At 33.1% G+C, this 24564-nt stretch overlaps 2 protein-coding genes across 3 annotated transcripts in view; one reads left to right on the forward strand and one right to left on the reverse strand.

Moving 5' to 3' along the window:
- The first annotated feature begins 730 nt into the window (after positions 1-730).
- On the forward strand, positions 731-4665 carry LOC140663140 (carboxypeptidase Q-like). Its single transcript, XM_072887091.1, has 7 exons — positions 731-873; positions 1494-1868; positions 2194-2344; positions 2496-2745; positions 2822-3062; positions 3738-3920; positions 4169-4665. The coding sequence occupies exons 2-7, from the start codon at positions 1516-1518 to the stop codon at positions 4440-4442; spliced, it is 1452 nt and encodes a 483-aa protein (XP_072743192.1). The 5' UTR covers positions 731-873; positions 1494-1515; the 3' UTR covers positions 4443-4665.
- Positions 4508-24564, reverse strand: part of Unc80 (unc80, NALCN channel complex subunit) — a 32052-nt gene continuing 11995 nt past the window's right edge. For both annotated transcript variants that reach the window (XM_072887085.1, XM_072887084.1), the window contains exons 17-51: positions 24024-24053; positions 22644-22773; positions 22274-22465; positions 22025-22163; positions 21430-21807; positions 20810-21245; positions 20363-20486; positions 20080-20281; positions 19854-19995; positions 19232-19341; positions 18896-19086; positions 18590-18805; positions 18373-18508; positions 18019-18297; positions 17649-17903; positions 16910-17399; positions 16099-16729; positions 15841-16021; positions 15606-15784; positions 15275-15523; positions 14906-15179; positions 14527-14831; positions 14004-14429; positions 13708-13926; positions 13464-13609; positions 13028-13355; positions 12402-12722; positions 12046-12304; positions 11767-11970; positions 11254-11601; positions 10633-10887; positions 10329-10424; positions 8368-8490; positions 6353-6501; positions 4508-6108 (exon numbers count right to left, since the gene is read on the reverse strand). In XM_072887085.1, the coding sequence (XP_072743186.1) occupies positions 5512-6108; positions 6353-6501; positions 8368-8490; positions 10329-10424; positions 10633-10887; positions 11254-11601; positions 11767-11970; positions 12046-12304; positions 12402-12722; positions 13028-13355; positions 13464-13609; positions 13708-13926; positions 14004-14429; positions 14527-14831; positions 14906-15179; positions 15275-15523; positions 15606-15784; positions 15841-16021; positions 16099-16729; positions 16910-17399; positions 17649-17903; positions 18019-18297; positions 18373-18508; positions 18590-18805; positions 18896-19086; positions 19232-19341; positions 19854-19995; positions 20080-20281; positions 20363-20486; positions 20810-21245; positions 21430-21807; positions 22025-22163; positions 22274-22465; positions 22644-22773; positions 24024-24053 (8740 nt within the window). In that variant the 3' untranslated portion in view covers positions 4508-5511. The remainder of the gene's footprint in view (positions 6109-6352; positions 6502-8367; positions 8491-10328; positions 10425-10632; positions 10888-11253; positions 11602-11766; positions 11971-12045; positions 12305-12401; positions 12723-13027; positions 13356-13463; positions 13610-13707; positions 13927-14003; positions 14430-14526; positions 14832-14905; positions 15180-15274; positions 15524-15605; positions 15785-15840; positions 16022-16098; positions 16730-16909; positions 17400-17648; positions 17904-18018; positions 18298-18372; positions 18509-18589; positions 18806-18895; positions 19087-19231; positions 19342-19853; positions 19996-20079; positions 20282-20362; positions 20487-20809; positions 21246-21429; positions 21808-22024; positions 22164-22273; positions 22466-22643; positions 22774-24023; positions 24054-24564) is intronic.

The following is a 24564-nucleotide window of genomic DNA, read 5'->3' on the forward strand; positions in this document are numbered from 1 at the left end:
TCACTGTTGAAGCAAAGATTACGAGCATGTTAGAAAGACTTCGCTCAATCCGATTTCGAAGCGGAGGTTACTGCAACTACATTGAACTTTAGTCAATATAAATCGCAAGTATAAATCAACGTTAGTTTTACATTTTATCTTTATAAATATTAAATCTTGTTTAAAGTATATATTTATGTACCTAAAAAATGTATATATATTTTTAACTATTAGAAAGAAAAAACATTTTTTTGCTTGCTATTTTTGTGTAGAAACTATTATAACCAAAGTTTGATAAAGTAACTTTCTAGAAAAGAACTTCTTATGTACAAATACTGATGTACGTATTGAAACTCTGTTGAAACTCTTTTGAAAAAATTTAACATTTATAATCCCGAGTTTGACATATTATTCAATAAAGTTAATTCGAAACTGGCTATAATTTAAGTTTAATCTATGAGATATAAATACAAAGTTAGTTAAAAAATAATATTGTTCCACATTTATATTAATTTACATAAATTACATAAATTTACAAAATTAATTTTGTTAAATACATATTTGCAGACATATGTTTAATTACACTAACAAGGTTATAACATGAGTTATAATATTTAGATGTCAAATAAAATCCAAAACTTTGTTACATGCTATTCAATAAAAGTATAAGTGATTCCACAATATTTATTATGAAGGTAATCACGAAATCTGCTTTATCTACTTTATATGCTTTATATATCCATCAATTTGCTCGACCATCATTAGAACTCATCTAGACATTTGAGAATTAGTATCATTTTATTACGACGTCGCACGCCGAAGGAGAGAACACTCTTCTTCATAAAATATTTTGTTTTAAGTGTGTGTAATTTTAACATAATATATTGAACAACGGTAAGACTACTTTATTAAAAATTAATATGTAAACTTTACAATTTAATATCAAATTTTCAATAATTATCTTTCAAAATTATTTTATAAAGTAAGAATTTACAATATCGATTACTATTTTAAACGTCAAAATTATATTTTAATTTACAAAACTTATTTTTATGTTATCATATTAATTAAAACGTAGTATGATTACATTTTCATTTTGTTAAAAAAATATATATATTATAAATATTGTATTTGTATACAAAAAATATATACATATATATTTTATCCGTCTCGTACTAAAATATATTAGAAAAACTAATGGTTATCATTATATTTTCTCTATTATAGATAAGTATTTTGCTACATGATAATTATTTGCAAATTACTTTGAATTATAATGTAAACTTTCGAAAGACTTGCTCTTATCGCAACTTATCGTCAGTATATGGCGAATGAAAATTTGCTATATATATTATATTTAAAAAAAGGAATTAAATTTTAAATAAAAATATATTTAACTTTACAACTGTATATATAAAAAAGAGAAATATAAAGAATTTTCTAATTCTAATGTTAATTTTAATTTGTTTAACTTTTAATTTTATTGTATTGAGACACCGGCATTTATTGTACAGGAAAAATCAGGCGTCGCTGATAATGGGGTACAGAGAAAAAATCTTTATCTTTATATGGCTGCTGTGCATCCGGTCAGTGATAATGTTAAATGATATCGAAGAAAAACGACATACTTGTCATCACTTATCACATTCTTTAATCGAAGAAATAGACTCTTACGCACCGATAGTGCAAAGTATAGTTAATGAGGTTATGCAAGGTTCTTTCAAAGGAAATACGTGGGAAGATTTGGCGACGTTTGTTGACAAATTTGGTCCAAGATTTACTGGTACCCAAGTACTCGAGAATGCCATCGATTATGTGCTCAATAAATCGATTAGTTTAGGTTTAGAAAATGTACATGGTGAACCAGTTACTGTACCACGTTGGGTCAGGTACAAAACTTTAAAATGCTTTAAATTTAAATTATAAATTACTGTTATTCAGTATATTGATTTTTATGATATAATACTTTGAAGATGGTACGAAGAGGAACTAAAACGTTTGATTTTTATTTAAAAAGAATTTTCTATGTAATACATTTGATAGTGCCTTAAGTAATACACTTTAGTTCATATTTGCCGTCTTATTTCCTCTCTTTAATATTAACCAAGCTAAATTCTTTCATTTAAAAAATAATTAGATATACAAAAAAAACTTGATTAATAAATCTCAAAATAACACAAAGGTAAAAATCTGACAATTATAATAAATTTCCAGGGGTTCAGAATCTGCGACTCTATTGCAACCTAGGCATAAAGATTTGGCAATATTAGGATTAGGTTACAGTGTTGGCACTCCAGAAGAAGGTATAACTGCTAATGCTGTGGTGGTGAATAGTTTTGCAGAACTTAAAAAAAGGGCAAAAGAGGTAGATTAAATAAATAAAAAAAGACGATATATATATATATATATATATATATATATATATTTATACATATACGCGATAACATATGATATAATCATATAATATATTATATACTGATAAAATGAATATCTTTATAATACAGTGACTGTTCCAGATTCCAGGAAAAATTGTCGTGTACAATGAAAAATTTGTCTCGTACGCGGAAACCGTGGAATATAGATCCGTGGGTGCAACAAGGGCCGCAGAATTGGGAGCAGTAGCTGTCTTAATCCGATCGGTAACACCACTTTCGTTGTACACTCCGCATACCGGTATGCTGAGCTACGGAGAGAATGTTACTCAAATCCCAGCTGCTTCCATAACAATTGAAGATGCGACTCTTTTACGAAGAATGGCGAATAGAGGTAAAAGAATAGAATTTTTCAATTTTAAGCAATCAATACATTATATATTTATTAATATTTATAATTTTTTATCTAGGTGAAACAATATTAATAAATCTAAAAATGCAAGCAAAACGCTATCCAGACACGCAGTCACGTAACGTTATAGCGGATATCACCGGCTCTAGCAATCCTGAAAAAACAGTTGTCGTTTCTGGACATATAGACAGTTGGGATGTTGGACAAGGTGCAATGGATGATGGAGGTGGCTCTTTTATATCTTGGAATGCTTTAAAATTGTTAAAGCATCTCGGCATTCGAGCGCGAAGAACGATAAGGTAATTCGAAATACATTAAAATATATCAAGTAAAACGCATATAAAACAGAACAAATATTTTCAAAATTAATTAATACAAAAAATAGTATTCAATAAAATTGAAGTGTTTTAAGAGATATTTATTTAAATATATTTACTTTTTTCTATTTGAAACTGGCAAAAGAATAAGCATTTTAGATCAACAAGTAATTAAATAGAAGCATTTTTAATACATAATTGTAATATAAAAATTCAAACGAATACAGTATGTCTATTTCATTCGCGTGTAACTGTACTTCATTCAATGCTAATCATAGTCAGGAATAGAAAAGTGCGATCTTTGACCTTAAAATCTGCTTAACAATCCTTTTATATAAGAAAATATATATATATAAGATTTCTGTCTTCTCTAAAATATAACAATTTTTTAAAATCATATTTGTTTTATGTCATCCATATCTTTAAAATATTCATTTTATCTTTATTATAGGATAAAGATATTCATTTTATCAGTATATAATATATTATATGATTATATCATATGTTATCGCGTATTGTATAAATTATCACATGTTATCTCGTATAGTATAATATATTATCTTGTATTGTATAATATAAAAATAATAGTCAACAATATACTATCTCTATTAACGATAAGTATTTTGTTACATAATAAATTATTTGCATTTTATGCAGAATGATTATGTGGACTTCCGAAGAACTTGGCATTATCGGAGCTCGTCAATACATACAAACCCACGCGGCGCAGAATGAAAATTTGCAATTCGTGATGGAATCTGATATGGGCACATTTGTCCCTGAAGGCCTCGAGTTCACTGGAAATGAGCTTGTCAAATGTATACTTCATAGAATAATGCTGTTAGTTTCTTTTATAAATTTTAAACTATTGTAATATTTTCGCACTTTATTTCTGTCGAATTTGAGTGCTCCTTCTTGCAATTCAGATTTTTTATTTAAATAAATCCAGTAATTTTTTTTCGATTATTGTCAAAACATTATTCAAAATTTTTAAAGTTCATCGGTTTTTAAAAGTATTAAGAGATTATTTTTTATAAAAAACATTATTTACTACGAAACAAAGTACATAAAATTTTTTATGTTCCTAGATTGTTGGCTCCGTTGGGTAACTTGAAATTGAGGAGTCCCAATCAGGGGCCTGATATACAATATTGGGTAAAAGCTGGCGTACCAGGTGGTAGTCTTTGGACGCGAAATGAAAAATACTTCTATTATCATCATTCGAATGCGGATACCATGGTGGTGGAAAATCCGAAAGCCCTGGATATGAATACAGCTATATTTGCAGCGGTATCATTTGTTCTAGCAGATATCAGCGTTGATCTACCTCGACACAATATCACTTCTGAAATAATAAATTAATAAGGCCCTTAACTAAAAAATAATGAAAACGGGAGAAAAAAGGTTGAAAAGAAAAGCTCTACAAATTTTTCTTTTCCTATTTTCATTTCATATGAAATATTTTGATAAAATCTGTAAAAAATTTATTATTAAATTCCAATTGCAAATTATGCACATACATTTATATACATGCATCAATATGCTTCTAAATAGACAATATAATTAAACTGTACGATGCAAGCAATATTTCTTTTGACTTTTTTTATTTAGACAACCTTTTCTTTTTATGTTACACACGAGAACCGTAACAAAATCAAAGAAAGTCGAGAGAGAAAAAAACAAATAAAAATAATCGCTTTGACGGAAATTATTAGAAAACTAAAATTTATACTAGATTACACAATACTCAATGAATAATGTCAATTTATTCTACTGTAACTCTTTTTAAACGTAAAATGCAATATTGCTAACAAAATCATCTTGACGTGTATGCATATAATTATGATCGTATGTTTATAGATCATTTTTATTTCAAATATATCTATATATATATATATATATATATATATATACACAATCATAGAATATAAATAATTAGGGCATACTCCATAATGCATAGTTTAAAGTCTTTAAAAGTCAAATATATATAAGCGTCAAAATATATATAAGCAAGATTTTCCGAATCATCTTCTATTTGATCTCCTTGTTTAAAGAATTTATATATTACATATTACTCTCTACTCCCTATATAATACAAAAACTCTATAATTAATGTATATGTTCCACAACATTTTACTTTTGGTTTAAGCTTTGAGATATACATACATATTTCACATATACAATTTACAATAGAGCAAAAAATAAGTGACATTTATATAAAAACAATTTTATGCCAAATAACAACAGGACACATAGTTCTATTAGTCACAAAAGAATTAAGAAGTAAGAATGATAAATTAAATGTAATACTTGACATATTAATCCCGACATTTAAACATCTCATATTTCAAATTATTTTCTTATGTTCTCATAATTCTTCATTTTTGTTGATTTTATTAAATTATCAGTCTCGATAAAAATATTTTACGACTTATATTAATGTATCTTCGTCCTGATTTGGAAAGACCATCAATAAGGAATGTTGAGAAGTCGTTCTCTGACTCGAAGTTAGCAGAGCAGTTTTCTCGCCTCCACTACCGTTGATTGAACAATCCGGCGAGCTACCGTCAAAAGCTATATAATTAGTGGTCGTGCTACTGGTGGATGGCATGTCATTGAGATCCGGTGATGCTAAAGGCGGCGCCTGAGCCGACCGAGCATTACCGTCCAATGACATGATCTGCATGCTGTACGATTCACGGTATCCTGAAGTGCTGGACGTGTCTTCGTCCCAGGAAACGTCCGACACTTGAGGATGCAGATGGTGATGATAATGATGACAATGATGATGCTGGTGAGTCGTTCCGTAAAATTGCTGTTGGTCCGCCGGCACGTTGATACTTTTTTCTCCGTCTGACTTTCGAACGGATAAACTTCGCTTGGAACGAATGGACGAAGAATCAGATGGAATGTTAGATAACGACGGATCCACTGCTGAAGTTGATGATGATTGCACAACCGATTTCGACTGACTCGCAGGTTGCTCGGCAAGAGTTGCATCCTGCTGTTCGGATTTCTTCTGGGTCATCTGAAAAAATAATATTGCATATCTTTGCGAAGATAGACTTGCGAAGAACTAATTAAATAATTAAATTGTAAAATAATCAATGTAAATAAGTTAATATACATTCGGTAATATAATAACGATATATTAATATGAAGTTAATACATACGCGCGCGATATGTTTCTATTTAATGGGTAATTTTATTCTAATCTTCTAATTTAATTCTAATTTAATTCTTAAATATAAAAAATATATAAAGTTTGTCACCTCAATGTGACTCTTTCGACTTTTTCGTAAGCGGAAGGTCTTCTTGCTTTGTCCCATAGAACGTTGTAAGCGAGGCCTGTCGGTACGGAATTCTCCAGAACCGTCTTCGATCAAACTGCTCGGACTTAGTTGGCTCGTCACTGTCTCTCCTGGCGGGATAGTCGGTGATCATGTCGCGTCTATCGTCTTATTCAAAAATTCTACTCTACGCTCCATCTACTCATGCTCCTCTTTCAAAGTGTATTTACAATTTTAGATTGCTCTCGAAGCGCGCAGGAAGTACATCATACCCGCGCCTTATGCTCGATGAAATACATGTGACACTACAGCTAATAAAATCTCCTTCACAAAATTATATATAGAAATATAAACTAGTTTTGAATTCAAATATTTTTAGACATATGTGACAATAATAAAAATTCTAAAATTATAAAGTGCATCTTACTGAATAATTAAAAGATTGTTTAATTAATCATTATTCTAAAACGTTTGCATTTTTATATTTAGTGAACGTAACTCATATTTTTGTGAAACTGAAATACATATTTCCATGCTCATAAATGCATGGCTGAAAATCAAAATTAAATATATCTATTATAAATTATTACTATGTACAAAACATGTTCATAAAGATTGATATTGTGATGGCAAGACATCTCTTGCATATATAATGCAACATGATATCGCATGTGAATTGCATTTGTTAAGGATTGAGGCATATTAATATTCCTGCAGAGAGAAAATGTATGTACTTTTTACATGCAAGATTGTATTTGTGAACAAAACACACGAAGCAATTTTTTTCTAATATCCCTTCATGTAAAGAAAGCAACAATGTGAAAGAATATTGCAAGACAGGAAATATCAATTACATATAACAAGTGTTACACGCCCATTAAATGCTGATGTGAACAGAGATACTTACACAAAAAAATGTTTAAAAAACATATTACAAATTCATAAAATTGAAAAAAAAGAAATACGAACAAAGTGCTTATTACATAATATTTAAGCGGTTTTCTTTTTATATCATTCCGGCAAGTAACATACTTTATTTTCTGGAAAAGATATTAAACATTTGTTGTAAAGTACACAGGTGTAAGCACTGTGATATATATATATATACGTACATAAATAGTAATACTTTATTACTGGATTATTTAATGGATAACATGTGATTTAATGCATGTAACCTATTTTTGTTATTTTTCTTTAATAAATTATACTTGAAATTTACCACAGTTTATAATATATAAAATTTTAGAAAAAAATATATTATATATATATATTTTAATATGTATTATATATTGTTTCATTCTGTATTATATTTCACTCCATGCAATAGCTCAACTAAATTTATGTGGATATCTAAACTACGAATTTGTTTCTATTTATTTTAATTCCTACATAATTATTAATGTAGAGAAGGACTAATATATTTAATATATTAATCAAAAATAATTGTTGTGCGATGTGCAAATATACAAAATAATTAATTAATATAAATAAAATAAGTGTAAAAGATAAAAGATAAAATCTTTTCTACAATCTTGCATTTTCCGCATAAATTCCTATCCAATATCATCTGTACAAGAATTCAGTAATGATATTAGCGAAAAGTAGATTACGTTTGTGCAATTTGTCGATATTATTACAAAAAAAATAGATGAATTTAAAGGAATAAATAGAAATATATTCTCTAAAGCCCTACAAATTTTTAAATCATATCTTCAAAGTTAAATATTTAAACAATATAATCGATATATTTTAGTTCTTAAAATTAAAGATTAGAAACTCCATTTCCACATAAAAAATTTCTACAAGTTTGTTCAATTCATCTATTTTTGCAATAATTAATTACCATATCATGTCAGGGAGAAAAAGAGAAAGAGAGAGAGAGAGAGAGAGAGAGAGAGAGAGACAGAGAGAGACAGAGAAAGGGAGAAAATAGGGTGTTGAGAAGGACATGACAATAAGTATATTGTGTATAGCTAAGCAGGGATTGGGGAATTTACCTGATGAGTTTCTAAACTCTACGGAAGAGACAAAGCGCAGCTTTGGCGCCTTTTGATGAGGTAAGATAGGATGAAGCTTAACATGGTTACGTTCATCGCTAGTAGAAGATGGTTGGAATCTATCTGAAACATGCCACATCGAACGTCTAATATGAGGGGAAGGATAAACAAGTAAGACAGACCACACCACGATATAGTCATCACGTCGATATGTTGCTCATCGTACATCGCGTTGATGTTGCACGTTTTTGATCCAGAGTATTAGAAACGTTGATTAATTGTGATGTAAATATGATACGATAAAGTGTCATGTATCTGTAGCCTTAATGATTTTGTCATTTTATGTTCAAATATAACGTCATCCTAAAGTTATAGTTTAGAAGCTCATGAAAATCATTTATGGAACTTTGCAACGAAGTTTATATATTTTTCGATATATGTACTTTGAAATATATTGCATGTAAATCTGTGAAAATGAGTTTATATCCGTACATTAATCTTATAATGTAAATGTAATTTGGATACAAAAATTGCTGCAACGATGAGAAAATTCCAATGAGACGAAATATTATGTGCAGGTATTGATGTGCGTACGACGATAATTATATAAAATTTTCTCTAAATACCGTACGATGTTGCTTCGATCAGAAATATATTGAGTATTTGTGTACATAGTGTTGTAAAAAGATTATTAGAATAAGTGATAGCAAGACAAAGAATTTCAAGATGGATAATTTTTGTACCTGCGTCAATCAGTTAAGATCTGCGTATTAAATGTATCTTCAAGTTACAAAGACTGCTGAAATTGAGTGTGTTGATACAGAATTTGTTGATACTGATAGATGTTGTTGTTGTACTAACTGTAAAACAATGACAGTTAGTTTCGTGCTCTCGAATAAAGAAGAAAGCGATAGAACATCGAAGCAACTACGTAGTAGAGAGTGACTACGCAACGATTAATAGGGTACCAACTGTTGGACATTACCATTGTCTAAATACTGCTATGTAATAAGTTCTTTATGATTCTGCGTATAAAATGTGATAGAGGAGACGATAATAAATATCAGTGTTCTAAGAGAAAACACACCGTGAAATGAAATTGCACATGCTTTCCTTAAAAGATCATAATATTTATCTTTATTTCGATACATTTTCTTTTCTTTTTGATGTTATATATTCTATTTATTGTTATTTAAATCACAATAAATTATGTGATTATGAATTATTATTTTATCAATCTCGTTTCACGGTTATGGATCTAAGAGGCAACAAGAAGTGGACGAAGACCGTGGTGGGCGACGGAAGAAATAGGAAGAACGATCGAGATATGATCAAAATTACGAAAAAGTGATAAGCGTGAGAGGAACACACACCAGCAGGATATATATATGTATATATTTATATATCATAGATCGTGTTAGAATTGATTGAGTTGTAGAATCGATCCGCTTACCTCCGTTCCCTAGCTAGCAATGGAAGCAACGTAATGATCAATGTGTCAATCATACGACTAGCGAGAGAAACGCAAACGACTCTTATGCCTTTAAAGCATATGACGCCTTAAATGATATGCGATTAATGATAAAGGAATTTTTTCAGATGGGACAGAGGACGACGTAATCGTTCGTCGACGAGAAGGAATTGTTGTTCGTAAACGAAAGGAAAACGCTAAACTCTTCAAGTTGCAAGCCTCGCTGTAAAGGAGAATGAAAGTGAAGACAATGCAAACTGCGCGAGAAACTACAATACTACAATAAAGGAAGAAAGAATCGTCGTCACTGAGAGAGATTGATGGCAGTGATCTATAGACAATGGCTCGATCCAACTGTGGTAGCAGTCAGCTGATTTTGTACTGCGCGTACGACAGTAATGAAATGTATGCGAGAGGCTTGCAGTCGCAATCGAGCGTAATCGACAATTCGGGATCCTCTTTATAGGATTCATCGAAAGAGATGGAATACCTGTCGTCGTCGACGGCGGCTGCTCGACGCAAGTCTCTCCGGTTATCGTATCGCTCGTTTCTCGTAAAGTAGAAGATCCTGCGCTCGATATAGATCCTGCAATTGAGACATGTATAATAAATTACTAAAAAATGGCAGAGAAAAATAGAGTTGAAATATTCATTTGTATAATAGTGTGATACTTGTCGATGCAGTCGAACGTTTTAATCGAATTAAATGTTTATTAAAACCATTGCTACAACATTTGGAATATTGTAATAGTTGAAATTTAGGACACGAAAAGTATAAAGAAATAGTATAATACCGCCAATGCGAGTACCACCCGGCACTTGACTGGACTGCATTTTACTCAAGTTGGATTGAGTCGAATGAGGTTGCAATTGAGCTGCTGTAGAATGAGACACCGGAGTCTCGGAGGGTGTACGATTTATATGCGCTCTAGATCCTAGATCGCCGGTTAGAAGATCCATCAATAGAGACGGCCTCTGAGTACGCGGTTGACCTTCGCTTATCGGGTGCATATCCACTACGCTTCTCTTAGGTTCTGGTTGCATTTCATCTGTATATTAAAATTACAAAATTATTGATTAAGAATCTTCGATTAATTTAAATTTTTAATGATTTATGTAAATAGCACCCATATTTTTGTTTACGATATAAAATAGTTGTGATAAATACGATGATAAATCAAGAGAAAAGTAAGTGCATTTTCGCATTTTAAACAATAAGCAATAAAATAAAACTTTTTTATAATGTTTTTTTTGATGTATTAAATTAATTTTTTTATAAATAAAAACGTAATAAATTCTTTAGACACTCAAATATGTTAATTATTAATTAAATCAATTTATATTACTATCATTAATTAAATTATTTTATATTTTATTGTTTTATTGTTTTAGTATTTTATTGTTGAGATATTAACCGAATCTTCGATCTTCAATTTCCTCTTTCAGCTTCTTCAATTCGTGAATGAGATCCATTAGCAGTGCTCCCCGAGATTTTGACACTGTGATACTGCCGTTGATTTTCTCGCGTATGATGGTATGCATGTTTCGCTCGTGCTCGGATATTGGCGCCTGTCCAATCTTGTAAATGATGAACGGAAGCATCTGAATATATAAGGCCGTGCGGTGCGTCACTACGAATTCTATGAAGTTCCAAAGATATATAGAAGCTTCGTTACGCTTGTTCAGAAGACGCATTGTGCGTAAAATTTTCGGCCATTCCGTTCTCAGTTCAGTTTCGAAACATATCGTCATTATTTTAAGTGCTGAAAAAAAATTGAATGTCAAGAATGTATTGTTTACGAAAGTAAAAAATATGCACTGTAATAATTCACATAACAATAATTTTATAAAACCATATAAGAAATTATTTTTTCTTATTTTTCTCAATTAGAACTTCGTTTAAATTATTTCTTTGATACAAATCGTACCTAGAAACGCGACTTGATATAATGTTAACGATGTTTTTGTCAACGTTTTCGGATCTCTCGCAGCGAATGTTAAGCTTCCGGTTCTTATATCCGTCGATGGTTTTTGCACCGTCAAAGGTACTGCTTTTACGCTCGGCGGCCAAAGTGTGTTCAATACAGCCGTCAGAGCAAAACTGATGTCTGATTGTCTCAGTTTCGGTACATCTAAAAAAACACAAGCTTACGTAAATAATTCTTAACGTAACTTTTTATAATAGAATATGAATGATGCATTTTTACCTTTTCTTCCAGTTCCAACGCGCAGAAATAATGGTATCAGCAAATTCAACAGCGCGTTCTCAGTACGGGTCTGGGTAGCAAACATGCTCTGACCACCGAGAACATTTTCCAATGAATATCCCTCGCCGTACGATATCACGTGCAATGCAATCAGACGTAGCACCGTCGAGCAAAAATGCGGAGGTGGTATCTTACTCATTACAGCAGCTGCGGAAGCAGAAGTTACGTCCTCAGGTAGAGTATCTCCCACAATCAAAGCCTAAGAAATTAACGACAATTAATTAAAAATTCAATTAAATTGAATTAGATGTGTAAATATTCTATCCATCGATGGAAAGAATTTTTTCCATATTTACCTGACAAGTATTCAATAATGTCTTCAGATATTGGAAGTGTGCGATATACGGACATTTCAACAGCGTCTCATAAATTCCTTTCAAAAGATTACTGGCTGCGACCCAATTGGTATTCCTTCTGATCGATGCTTTTTTGTGTATTTTACTAAAAATCTTATCCAATCTCCTGAGAATGAAGGTTAACGCCGGTCTCATATCGTCGGCTGCCCATTCGGTCGAAGGAAGAATATCATTCATATATCTACGGAGACCACGGCAAGCCATAGCGGTGGGATCATATGGAGAGATCTTCAAGAGGCTGTGAGCGATATCGGCTAGTCGCTGCAAAGAAGTGCATTACTTGTAATTGCAGTTATTAAATCCTCTACATGTGTAGACGAGTTATCTCGTCACAATGTCATTGTCAATTATAATAATTTTTTTATTAAATGTGAAAAATATTTTACATTTTAAAACATTTATTTTTTCGCAAGCGACAAATCAGTTGCAAGAAAATTTATTTCTTTATATTAATAACTTATTAACTTGTGGAAAAGCTAGTTACATATTTCAATTATTCATTAAAATTGTATATTACTAAATTAACTATATTACATATTATATGTTATAAGAACGATTGAATTTACCACATGGCATTTTGAATCCAACAATTCGATATTTTTTCCGTCCTGAGACTTCTTGTTGAGTTCTACCAAACGAGTGGAACAACGAGTTACGAAATCCCCAACCATATTTAATAAAGTATTGCGAGGTCTCCTAAATTCGGTTCTGTGGAAATTCTCAGCGTCCTCATTGTTTCGTTCGTAAAAATGTCGAGCTTTCGAGTGCTCCATATACTTTGTCGGATGAGTGTCGTCTTCATAATCAAAGCCCGGCGAATACGGGTCTTTGCCGTAATTTTTCTGACTGGAACCTTTATGTTCGGGGCTAGATTTCTGCGGACCATTATAAGATCTAAGAGAATTAATGAAATGTTAATTCCAATAATATAAAGATAGAAGAGGAAACAATTATATAAATATATTATAAGAAATAAATTATGACAAAAAATCCAGTACATACTTTGTCAACGCTTCTGAATTATTAACTAATGTCTTCACTGCAATGGCTAATTGATTTATTATTTCTTTTTCCGTCTTGCCTTCTTTATTATATGTAGGTAATTGAATCTCCTGAACGTAACACGGCAATATTGCTTCTAATATTATCTGTGTAAAATTTAAGATGCAGATATTATCGGGTATACATTTGATAAAATAAATTAGCGACATAATAAATTAACAATATTATGTGAAATATCTCTTACCAACATCTGTTGACCTCTGAGGGCGTCAGGTGCGTAAGCTATCACCATCACGCAAAGAGATATACAATCGAGTACGTTGACCATTTCGTTTTCATCGTGATAACAGAAATCTATCGCTTTTAAAGGTTTTTCTTCTTTCACCAATTCTCCTATATTGAGTGGATCCGGCGACGGAGTTTCCAAACTCATTAACAAATTAAACAGGCACGTGGAAGGAACCTTAACAAATCAAATATTATGATTTTTAAGAGACATTTGTACACATATATTTTTGTTAATTAATTAAAAAAGCAAACCTTATGAGCCTCGCCATGGACGCTCATCTCATTCGTGTCTAATATGGTGGATACGCTGCCAAACATTTGAAGAATAAAAGGTTTACGATTCATGAGATAAAATTGTTTGACCGCGTATTCGACAGTAGTTGTTACGAGTTTGTTCGTCTGATGCGTCGAGTATAATTGCAATAAAGTCGGCATGATTAACAGGTAACCGTTGGTGGAAAAGATATTCTTGAAATTGTGCGCTGCGTTTATGTAAGTTGCCACAACGTAACGCAGAATGCATGAATCCTCGCTATGAAGAATCAGGGCACCATTTAGAACGTTCAGAAAGAGATGGATATCGCCAGAATACGCGAAATTGCCAGCCATGGCCTCAAACATGCGTGCAATCAATCTAACCCACATAAACTTATGCATCACGTCCAGTCCGAGAAGTTCCTAAAATCGCGGAAGAAGATTTTTTTTTTACATCAAAGAAATTATTTTATAAAATGCAATGCATGATGAATTTAATTGAAATTAATTATACACGCACTCTTCCAATTTCGCCACCTTTGTACAGATCCAAATCTGCTTCCAGAGCTTTTCGCGGGAATGACGGTAGCTTCATGAGTTCTTCGTGAAGAAACACGACTCTCTGTACCACCATATCGACATTCTTCAAGATTGCCCAAGTCAACAGCACTTTTCCTATCTCTACGAACTTGTGCATTAATTCCTGCCGTTGTAACGCGTTAAATGCGTCCTCTGGCTTCATGTGAACGAGTTCGATTTGTGGGAATTGAGATCTCTTGAAAAAATAATAGTCTCTAACGTATGACGACGGATTATGTATTTGATCTGAAATTTAACGAGACGTTATTATAATATCATAGAATTATTATTACGTAATTAGAATAAATTAAGAAACTAACGTGTCTTGTAATCGACGAGAAAGTACTCGTGATGTTTCGATTCTTCGATACCGAAAAAGTCCAAGGACTCTCGAAGTATTTGACAAAATTGCGTGTCTTCTTGGACCGGAAATTGCGAGGGTATTTCTCCGGCATCGGGATCCTGTGGACCGTGCACAATGATCTTTTTCGCCGACGGAACGTTTGCCGTAAGCAGAATTGACGCATCGCACTGTTCCTTCCGCAGAATCTGCTTTAGATCTTTAAACATAATGCCGTGTACACTGTGTACAACCTGATATCAGAAAATCATCGTCAATTCACAACAATCTCTTATTAATAATAAAAAGTTTAAGATTAAAGAAGATTGAAAAAAGGTGCATAGTTTACCATCCATAAGATAGACAGTGCAGTTCCAATTAATTTTTGACCTTCTTCGTGTGGAGTACGCACGTAAAACATGACGTATCCAATGATATAATTGTATAGTGCGAACGCAGCCTGCTGCGGTAATTTCGGTACAAATCTAATAAGATGTCTTAAAATCTTGAACATCAATTCTTGCTTTTCTCTCGTTAGACGTTCCAGTACATATCGAAGAAACAAAGCACTGTCTTCTACCAAGCAACTCCAGATAACCTGATGAATAATATAAATTTTAACAATATTTTAAAAATATCTGTATGATCTGTAGGTTACGAATTTATAAATTTCGTTATACTTGATATGCCACTTCATATACGGCGTTTCCATCATCGGATACTGCTGGGTCATCCAAAAGATTGATAATTTGGACGATTGCTGAACATAGCGATGAAGGAAACAACGAGAGAGCAGACTGACTGTGATGCGACGTATTCCTCTGAACTGTCTCACCTGCATCTTCATCTCCCACGTTACCTGCATAAAAAAAAGTCACTAACAATGAATATTTGTACATTCTGACAAGTACGTACCTTCGTCATGATCATCTCCTACTGGGCTAGGTTCGTAAGCAGCTTGGACGGTAATCGGTATCGTTGTTATCAGAAAGTTCTCTCTTTCTTCCCGCTTCTTATCATCTTGCGCCTGAAGAGCTTTCTTGATCAGTTCGGTCTGCTGCTTTTTTCTCGTCTTTGTCGCAGTTACTAAAGATCTCTAAAATAAGAAACAAACACTAGAAGCAATCCGTTAATTTTAGAAAATATAAAATATCATTTGTAATAATTACTTACATGACGTTCCTGATTGATAGTGACTTCCTCTACCTTGGTCTTCACTTGTGGCATCCAAGGAGGATCGACTACTGGTAAGGATTCTATTCCAATCTTCGGCGACGGCAGAGTAAATTCTATTCCCGGCGGAGGCACTTTGAAAGTTAGATGAGCCGCCTCTTCCATTCGCGGCCACACCTGGTATCGCAATTTCCACAGAACTTGAAACCGCAAAATAGCGTTGATACGTACACTGCTACTACTGTGCTGAAGACCTTTGTGCATCAGCTCGCTGGCCTGATTCGGTGCTCGTACGGCTGATATTATGAAAAGTGCCGCGGCTGATGCGGCGACTTCTTGATTGGATTCCAATAAAAGTTCCCACGCGACAGGCAGCACTTCCACAAACAAGTCTTCCGTCATGACGACCGCTCCTTTTATTAAAGTGGCCAAAGTTGCGTGAAAAGCATCTTTTACTTGAGCCTTTATGTATTTCAAAATCAGCGGTGGTTCTTTATCCTCTTCAACATCATCGTCCGTGATCTTTTTCGAAGATTCTTTGCCTCTTTCAGAGTCTTGTTCTGCGAGATCTTTCGAGGAATCCCGTTGAGTTGATCGGCCGGATTGAGAACCGTCCAGATTTTTTTCTATTCTGTATAAATATTAAATAAATTAATATTAAATATAATTTTAAAAACCGTAGTCACGATAATTTTTATTTTCAGATTTTTAATCATAAATTACATTTTAATACAAATATTTCATTAATTGACAATATTTCAGAATACGATTATTCAATCGACAAATATATTTTAGTATAATTCTAAATTACTTGTATTTGCGTCCCACGCTGTCTTTTCTTCGGACGGGCGACACCTGTGTACTAGTTTGATCGGATACCTTGCGGCTACGTTTGTCTTTTTTGCCGTCTTCCTTCTTATCAGTGTCGACATCCAATAAACCAGTTCCGTTCAAAATACCAAATTTCTCGCCATATATCTTTTTCACGGATTTTATTAACCTACCGCTGGCACGCATTTGTCGTCGATGGCAAAAGGGATGGCAGAAATTCTGATGAGAACAGTAGAAATTGAAAGAATTGGTGAATTGTACGAGCACCTTCATCCACGGGAAATTCTTGTTGGTCTCGTCAGTTTCGTTGCTGTCGCTCGGACTCTCTGGTGGTTGATCGTCGCTGAGAATACCCGGTGATTCCTCGCCGCTAACTTCCCCGGCAGCACCAGGTTCAGATGTGTCGCTTCTATCAGAAAGCGAGCTCACTTTCCTCTTAGATTGAATAGAATCTGCACGTTTTATTGTATCTATAAATGAAACGTCACGATCAATTAAATTTATTAAATATACATGATTGCCAATATTAACAAAATATATAATATTGAAAAATTAATTAGCAACTAAAATCACAACTAAAATTAATTTTCTAACAATATTAAATATTACATAGCTCTCTAAAAAATTTATTTGTAAATATAGTTAAATGTTTTTACAGGGAATTATTAATATAATATTTGTACTATCCTTGGTTTCTTTATTTTTGTTGAAATACTCACATGCTTCGCACTCTGTGTCTTTGCCCTCTTTAGTATTACGACGAAGCTTAAGGCTTCTTTTTTTAAACGAACCAGTTGCAGTTCCGGCAGTACTGCGACGAAGGAGGAATGGTCTACTTTGAGGTGTTGGCATTCTTTTCGCTTTTTCCTTTTCGATATTCTGAGTCTCTTCCCCTTGGATCGTAACCGTCGATTTGCTGCTACCCTCGGACTCATTATCAGGCTCGTACAGAACAAAACTAATTTTACGCTCTGCTATAAAATTAATTTACATTTATGTCAAGTATTACTCAATTAATTTAAAAACGGAATATTTAAGATATAATGCTCAATAATAATTATATATATTGTATAATTTTTTTATACTAACCGATGCCTTCACGATTAATAACTTCACCAGCTATAGATTGAAGACTTTGCGCAGATGCTTGTGAATGACCCATAGATGATAAAGCAACGCTCCAACGTCGATTCGCCTCTCGACTGTACATTCTTTCCCAAGGTGGGGGACGTTCTTTTGTTAGCAGCTTACTCGATTTTGGTAATGTTTGATAAGTTTCTCTTAAGAATGCTGTCACTTCCAGGAGCAAAATACAAGCAACATGACGCAACGCAAAAGGACACTGAGATCCATAACTGTTTATACTAGCTAAAAATTTATTAAATTTTTATTATATTTTATTTGTACTTAATTGTATTATATTTTGACAAAAGAATATTAGACCTTCATCGAGAAAATCTTCCTCTTCGTCTTCCACAATTAAATCTCTCTGTTTATTTTCGTCGGATACTATATTGGTTACCTGTTCCATAGTTTGTTTGTCTTCAGCTAAGAATTCTTCCAAGCGTGCTCCTATAGCCTATTTTATATTTTATATTTTTTATATTTTATTCCATTAAAAATTACATATTTTAATTTAAAAAAAGTGCAATGAAAGTACCTCTGCCCATTGATAAAATAATTTTCCCGCAGTGCGTTGTAACACATGAACACGCCTGAGCGCGGTGGAGGCGTTTCGATTATTTATCGGCACAGACGGTCGGAACATGGGAAAGTTGTGTTTCATCCACGTAGGCCAGTGACCTTTATTGCATTGGTGCACCAAGTGTGCACATTCCAGTATCAGACAAGCGCGAGATACTACCGGAGCATATGGCTGTAATTACACATCAGTAAGTATCCCCGTGCTTTATCACGTTAAATAGACAAACAGAACAATTTGCAAAATGAGTAGAATAATCATTACAAGATCCAAGAGCGATGCCATTAGATGAGGATCGGGAACGGAGCCTGGCTGACACGTCTCTAATAGAAAGGAAAATCGTAACATTCCATTGAACACTGCAAAACGAGGTACTAATCTTCTTTCCTTCAAGACAACGAACTCAGATTCCCTGCCAGCCTCACCGAGTTCCGTTGAATTTCTCCGACTGAAATCTAATCAAAGAGACATAGATATGTATAGAAAATCTCTGACTAATTAATATTATTTTATTTGACATTTTGTGACGCTGTAAAATTTACACATCAATAATATACAAAATAGTTAAGTAAAACGGGAAGTGTAAATTTATTCTCTTACAGATGCCAGGCGTCTCTTCCATGCTTTCTTTTTTCTTGCTTTTCCCGAAACCGATTTTATTCAGCTGATCCTCCATCCGACGTTTCGCCTTTAAAAATGTTAAGCCAACCCTGAAGAAAGAAATATATAATCTAATTATTTCAAAATTATTAGATTCAAATCGCTAATAATCCATTAATAATAGGTAATATAAGTAGAACGACCAAACTAGCCAATAATGTCTTTATTTAATATTACGACGACGTTTCGACCATTTGGTTGTGGTCCTTTTCAAGTTTAAATTCGAGTGAACAAAGATGTATAACAATGTGTTGTACAAGTGAAAGTTAATTAAACATTTCGCTGTTGTAGATATTGATATGACGAACCAACAAGTGACGGAACACGTCTTGTCAGTTTTGACAACACATTGTTATACATCTTTGTTCACTCGAATTTAAACTTAAAAAGGACCACAACCAAATGGTCGAAACGTCGTCGTAATATTAAATAAAGACATTATTGGCTAGTTTGGTCGTTCTATTTATATAATCTAATTATTTTTTTTCCCCGAAATAATAAAATATATTTTTATAGACGTACAAGAGCGAGTAAGTAAGTGGCTTTAAATAGACCGTCTTACCCGCGACCGGTGCGTGACGTACTACGATAAGGACCGTAATGAAAACTGGGTTGCCTAACAAAGCTGCCGTCTGTGGGTGATTCACTACTTTCATGGCTATCAGTAGAATCAGTCCGACTGTACTCCTTCCGGAACCAATTAACTAAAACCGATTAAAGAACGATTCAATATAATGGCTTACAGTATATGGCAAATGGCACGTGCAATTCCTGCCGCTACTGCTCACCGATACCGCCAATCTGAAATCGAGTCGACTTCCGCATTTTTCCAGGCCCGAGAAAAGATTCGCCGACACCTAAATTACGTTCGCTCTGTCGAGGCGTCAGCACGTGATGCTTCTTACGTAAATTACCTAATGGGCTTTGACTGACTTTCACGCTTTCCTCGCTCAGTTCTGTTTCAAGGAGGCTCTGCAAATTTGATCCCGCCTACCCCAATCAAACCACCTTTTTTTTAATATTCTATGGAATAATGGATAATACCGCAATTATAATTATCATTGTATTTACAGCACAGGTGGACGATGTGCTCCTCTTCTTGAACAGAAACTTTCGCGTGCCTCTGTCGTCAACAGTATAGCACGTGTCATCCCCGATATCTGCGTGTTCCTCTAAATCTGATTGATGAATATGTCTGAAATTTAATGGAAATATGTAAAAAAATTGTAAGTTTTTTTAAATGATAGTTGTTTACTTTTAAATAAATTATAAACAAAATTATGTATCAATTATATTCAAACATTATTAATCTTAAAATACAAATATAATTTTGGTAATTAGTATTGTTTAAGTGGAGTTACTCACACTTTTTTTATTTTTAAAAAGATTTGTTAAATATATAATAATTTTAAAAACAAAAAATGAAAATTAAACACAAATAATGACGATAATTTTAAACTTTTTTTATTCTTAAAATAGATTAAAATGTTTAAAGTGTGCTTATCTATATTTATGAACCTTATGACACGCGTCGTCTGTATATTGCTGTTACATCGCTTATTCGGTCGATCCGCAGAGTCCAGAATACCACTGAGAGCAACGCGCCGAAAAATGCCACCGTGCGCCTCTTTGACGTACGTTATCAACTGTCGCACATCACAGTAGAGGCCGATGTTCTCTTGCGTCTTCAGTTGCTTCATGGAGTCAACAAGACGCGTGACCAAGACCTTGAAGACGTAGGCCATGATCTGCCCTTCGATACCACGAGCTCCGTAACCACCGACGTTGTATGACGTCGCGACACCACCGGTCGTCGCGACGATTCCGCCCGAGGTACCCGAGGTACCAACTCCGGTTCCACTGGCACTGGGACCGATCATTCCGGCGCCGAAATTGGTCGCGTATCCACTTTGACAAGCTACATCGGGTGACTTGCTCGATATTCGTTTTTGATCTGAAACAAAAATGAGGAATTAACACGAGAGAAAATAAACTTGTATAAACAATAAATTATAAATTTTATTTGTAAAAAATAATGCAAGTTTCTTGGTTAATATACTTCTATAATCTAATATCTTCTGAATTAATATATATATATATATATATATATATTTAATTTATATTTAATATTTACTCACTAAGCGGTGATAACAGCGAACTCGGATCAACGCAGTAGCCAACATATGCATGAAAGAAATCCAAGATATCTGGCAGCGGTTGTTCGCGTATCATCGTTCTTAAAAATCGCGAAAATTGACGAGAACTCGCGCGATGCAATTTAGTCAGGATGGTCTGGCCCTGAGAGCGACAAATATCGGCCTGAGGCCCACGTACTCCGTCTAGGCAACCGTGCAGACAGCCTAAATGCTTCAACACTCTAATCACGCAATTCATAAGGAGATTATGTGCGGTCGGTTTTCCTTTTTCATCGTGTCTACATTCCTGTTGATTTAATCCCATTGGCGAATCCTGTTTCTTTCCCGTTTCCGATTTATTATCGATTCCTGTACCCGATCCTAATATAAAAATTATATTGTTTAACAGTGAATGCTTTGCATGGATCTTTAATTTTACTTTTGTTATAAAATAATAATTGAACAATTTAATTTTTCATCTCTTAAAGAATGCGAAATAACAAATTATTTAAAGATGCAAAATACAGAGCAGCTCTTGCCATATAATATACTTTATGTTTTAAATAATATAATTATTTGAATGGTTTGATTTTATTGCCTGCGTTACTGCCGGCTTCCTCCCGAAGACAATGCTTCATCACTCCCATGTCCATTAAAAGTTCCATTAAATTCAACATAATCTCGCAGACCCGTGGCGTACAAGAGGCATTATCTCGCAAGGCAACGGAGTGTATCGCCTAAACAATAAAATGTGTTACCAAAACGATACAAAATTAAGAAAATTTATTATAATTCATTATAATATATATATATATATATATATATATATATATATATATATATATACCTTTAAGACGACTTGAAGATCAACATCACCTTCTTTGGTAATGTAACATGCGGAGCCTGGTGCTTCTGGCACCTCGTCGCTCATATAAGTAATGTTAGAATCCGTCTGAGATCTTGTGAGACTGGGTTTCCTTTCGGAGCATAAACGTCCTCCTTGAACGCTAATAAGATCCAACTGGCTATCAATGGATGCCTGAAGAAGCAATAATCAGAAATTTATTAAATCAGATATTAATTATTAATATTAGCTATTGATCTCAAAAGAGAGATTAAAATTATCAATCGCTGCAGGAATTTATTTGTAATATATCTTTATGATTCTATTATACATTTACAATTTTGCTCTGCAGAGAAAATTACAAGTTCTTTACCTGCCGCTTCATATAATCTGGAGATGGGGTTGGTGTGTGTTCTGTGACGGTAATGATGGGATTTGGCGCGGTGTAGGATTGGCTATAGAAACGGCTCTGTTTCCTCTCGATACGAGTGTCACCGATGTACCTAAAAAACAGGATAGATTAGAAATCTAATTCGACGGAGCGCCTTCGAATATCCTCATGCCATTTGCCAATGTGAGCCCTATATAGTCAAGCACTACGCTTTCGTCTCTATGATCTCGATCTACAATCGTGCGCCTGTCATTCCGTCGACACATGCACGATGATTTTTAATTGCTTTTCGTATCAACGTTGCCCAATATCGACGCGATTACACAAATTTCATAAATTGAAAAAATATGTAGATTTTTAAATAAAAGCTCACGTTTTATTGTCAAAAAATAAAACATTAAAAGACAGTTTACGTAAAAGTAAGTTTATACAAGTATTGCGATTGATGAAACTTCTATGAAAAATATAAATTATAATTAATAGCACTTGTTTCTTATTTTGAAAAAAATATATTGTATACAAAAATTAATATTTTAAATGTTACAAATATGGAATTAAAAATCTAGATATGAAAAATATATTAAATTGTAAACAATATTATTTAATTAAAAAGCCAAGAAAGGGCAGCGTTATTTAACTTTTTATTTATAACAACATGCATAAATATTTAAAACATGGCGATATTTCTACAATATACATTTTTTTATTGATATATTTAATGGAGCTATATGCGTACTGTGAAATTTACAAAGCAATAAATTACTAAAGCAATACAAAGGGGAATATATTTAAATTTAAATTCGATTGTGGATCCTAATTAGTGCTTGATATAATTGATATAGTGTTCTATATGTATACATAAAGGTTGTAAAATAAGAAAAAAATAAAAGCATTGCAAACAAATTATGTGCCAATTATGTAAGTTTGTTAAATGATTTTTTTAGCGATTATTTGTTATTTAAAATCTGCTTTTGCTCAATGATGCTTAAAATACAGGGTACATTAATGCAAATGTTAGAAAATCATTTCAAATATATAATATATAAAAAAAGGTACCACTCGCAAGACGATTTTATGTATAACAGAGTTAACAAAATCATTACAATCAAGTGGCATGTTAATACGTAACAAAACCAGAAGCGATTAAGTTAAAAGATTATTGTGAAGGAAATTTGTCATTGAAACATAAAGCGGATTTGTGATGTGCTTTATATGCCATCATGGATTCTTGCCGATGCGATTGAATTTCGGTGTGTATTTAAGGGGTAAATGTGCGCCCTACCGAAAGCAGGAAGCTCGTAAAAGAAGCGTGTGAACCGAGCTGCAGTACGTAACTTCCTCCGAGTGACGTTGATGACTTACCCTCCCGCGGTCAGCTCGTTAATCAAGCAGCTGAGCACGAGTTCGGGGTGAAAAGGCGAACGAGAGAGAGAAAAGAGGCACACACAGAGAAAGACCATTACGCATAAATATTACGATAGGTTTATTGATATTTAAGCGCTGGATTAATTGTCGAAAAAAATCTGAGCCACATTCTCGGACCACATATTGGATCGATTGCTAACTATCCAGCTTTCAGTAACTATAAATTGCTTTAATTAAGATTCAACATTGCTACTACACTTTTATAAATAAATATTAATTTTTAAAAATGTATGTGCTGTAAAAATAAAAGAAAATTATAAATTGACAGATTCATACATTCACCTAATATATGGCCGAAAACATCGTTCACTCAGTTATCAATATTGGATATAATAATTATGAATTGTAAAAAATAAATTATAAACATTAGAAATTAGAAATTAGAAAAATTATAAAAAATAATTATAAGCTATAGAAAAATATTTTTTATGAAATTCAGAATTTAATTTAATATCCTCTTTTTAATTTTTCTTTTCAT

This window comes from Anoplolepis gracilipes, chromosome 2 (assembly GCF_047496725.1).
Source record: "Anoplolepis gracilipes chromosome 2, ASM4749672v1, whole genome shotgun sequence".
Lineage (NCBI taxonomy): Eukaryota > Metazoa > Arthropoda > Insecta > Hymenoptera > Formicidae > Anoplolepis > Anoplolepis gracilipes.

Coding starts and splice junctions, on each gene's coding strand:
- LOC140663140 (XM_072887091.1), top strand. CDS start 1,516: ATGGGGTACAGAGAAAAAATCTTTATCTTTATATGGCTGCTGTGCATC. Junction 2,746..2,821: donor ACGAAGAATGGCGAATAGAG/GTAAAAGAATAG, acceptor TTTTTTATCTAG/GTGAAACAATATTAATAAAT. Junction 3,063..3,737: donor CGAGCGCGAAGAACGATAAG/GTAATTCGAAAT, acceptor CATTTTATGCAG/AATGATTATGTGGACTTCCG.